General features: G+C 46.2%; 1 protein-coding gene across 1 annotated transcript in view; it reads left to right on the top strand.

Moving 5' to 3' along the window:
• The first annotated feature begins 2,047 nt into the window (after nucleotides 1–2,047).
• The window catches only part of LOC143285242 (prestin-like), a 22,729-nt gene continuing 22,276 nt past the window's right edge, over nucleotides 2,048–2,500 (top strand). Inside the window, exon 1 of the mRNA XM_076592500.1 lies at nucleotides 2,048–2,246. Within this exon, the coding sequence (XP_076448615.1) occupies nucleotides 2,048–2,246 (199 nt within the window). The remainder of the gene's footprint in view (nucleotides 2,247–2,500) is intronic.

The raw sequence follows: 2,500 nt of genomic DNA, 5'->3' as shown, positions 1-2,500 counted from the left end.
AACCAAAAGGGATGTGGGGACTGGGTCAAGTGCACATGTTTTGGGGCTAGATTTTATAATGACTTGCTTAACTTCTTCCTCTGTGACAGGACGAAAACTATTGAAAGACGAGGAAGAGTGGGGGTTTGTCAGCAAAGAAAGGATCGGGTACAGACTGGCTAAATGTTTCGAGCTCATCTCTAATTGTCTTTATCTTGGTGGTGAAAAAATCAGCGAAAGCATCAGAGAGGTCGTCAGAATGGAGTCTCTGCTCCTGCCAAGCAGACGGTCACTGGTTAAGAATAAGTTTTTGACACGTGCTGGCTTCGATTTTTTGAGCTCCGGTCCTCTTTTTTGGCATTCTGAACAATATTAGTGACTGTTTTGCTATTAAAAAGATCTGACTGTCCACTGTCAGACCACTCTTGCGCCACTTTCTCTCAGCGCGACGGCGCTCTTTCTTGGCGTCACGCAGGATGTCGCTGACAGCTGTGTACCACGGTGTGGCCTGAAGGCACACGTTTCTCTGTAGCTGGAGCATGTCTGTCCAGCAGTCCGCGCAGGCCATCATCCAGCTGTTGGGCGGAGAGGTCAGGCCCAAGGTCATCCAGCATGTCCTGGACGTCAGCTTTGAAGGAGTCCCTGTCGATAGCCTTGATGTAACGCACTGTGCGGTACACAGGCTGCCTCTTGGGGCGGGACACTTTAAGCCCGCAGAGAACAGCGGCATGGTCAGAGGAGACTATGTGGTTGACCCGGCAAGAATGGACGAGTTGATCAGCCTCTCGGTGCAGGACCCAGTCGAGGATGTGGCCGCCTCTGTAGTAGGTAGCCTCCTGCACAACCTGTATGAAGTCGAACCTCGACAGAATGTCCAGCACCTTGGAGGTAAGTGGATCGGCGGGCACGTTGAAGTCGCCGACCACCACTGACTTCCCACGTAGGAGGTTGCTGTAGTCGAGCAGGTCTGGTAGCTTTGTCAGAAAGATAGAGTTCAGAAGTTTGTTCTGTTTGCTCAGAGAAATACGATTCAACAAAAATACCTTTCAACTGCTGTTAAATCAGGTCAGCTAGCGCTGGAAGGCAATCCTGTTGTCATGTTTATAGCTAATGTCAGAAACGCCGTCACACGATCAATGTTTCATTTTCTTGTTGTTTTGTTTATTGTTCATTCACTTCTCTCTCTCTCTCTCTCTCTCTCTCTCTCTCTCTCTATATATATATATATATATATATATATATGTGTGTGTGTGTGTGTGTGTGTGTGTGTGTGTGTGTGTGAATGGCTGTTACATGTCAATCAAACTTTACCCGCAGGGTTTGTAAGACACACACACACACACACACACACACACACACACACATGTCCGGGTTTTTCTTTGACTATAGTGTGCGTTGCAACGAATAACGTTGACATTATAGGAAGGGTGTGCACACCCACTTTCGTTGGATTTTCGTTGGGATACCCCGGTTATTTTTAGCGAGAGCTGCTTGCGCATGCACGTCTCTATTTCCTTTTTTTTTCCAGGTCACCGAGAAGCTAAACTTTCGTCGTGGAAATCGCTGTTTTGACGAAAGGATTGTAAAATTTTTCGGTGACTATTTTCGCAAGTTTATAAGGTATATTTTGTATTATAATTACATTCATCATTTGTTTTAATCTTCCTTGTTTACTCTGAGCGTGTTCCTTGTCATGTCATTACGTATTCGAACTGATCCATTTACAATCTTTTTCGAAAAGTTGTCCGAGCAAAAGCAGTGCAAACTCAGAGAAACCAGTTACGGTGGTGGGCTGCCCGTGTAGTCATATGACCTACTTCTGGCACTGCAAGCGACGAAAAGTCCGCCACGAAAACGGGCTGCACACCCTTCCTATTGCCTTAGTGTATACAGATATGTGTGTGATTTTTTTCCTTTTGTTTGTCTTAATGTGTCTTTTGTCTTCCATTACACACTACTGTAAATGTGTAGTTTCAGGTGAGGCGCGTAGAGCCCATTTTACGGAGATTTTTCGCCATATATTCTACTTCTTCTTCTTCTTCTTCAACCCGATACAGCCAGCACCATTATGACCACCGATTGTAACAAACGCCTGCATCGCCCCGGAAGTGACGACAGCACATCCGGGTGCCGGTCACAATGCGCGCGCAGCTTTGTGATGCGCGTATTTCCGTTCCTAAGCATCCTTCAAGGCTACAGTCTCCGGGCTGACCTGCCACGTGACCTTGTGGCAGGCTTGACCGTTGGCGTGATGCATGTGCCTCAAGGTCAGTGGTTCTGGGACTTTTGCCGGGAAATGTAATAATTTAGGCTCAGAATTGAAGGGGACAAAGGGTGAGGTCGTGTACAATTTGTGTTCGTACCGCACCCCTTGTTGTTGCTCTTCTTCTTCTTCTTCTGCTCCTCCTCCTCCTCTCTTCTTCTTCTTCTTCTTCTTCTTCTTCTTCTTCTTCTTCTTCTTCTTCTTCTTCTTCAATCACTTCATTTTACTTGATTTTTTTTGGTGTTACTATTTGTGTGT

This window comes from Babylonia areolata, chromosome 8 (assembly GCF_041734735.1).
Source record: "Babylonia areolata isolate BAREFJ2019XMU chromosome 8, ASM4173473v1, whole genome shotgun sequence".
In the NCBI taxonomy this organism is placed as follows: Eukaryota; Metazoa; Mollusca; class Gastropoda; order Neogastropoda; family Buccinidae; genus Babylonia; species Babylonia areolata.
The sequence above is the reverse complement of the archived record's forward strand: the minus strand, read 5'-3'. Positions and strand labels throughout refer to the sequence as shown.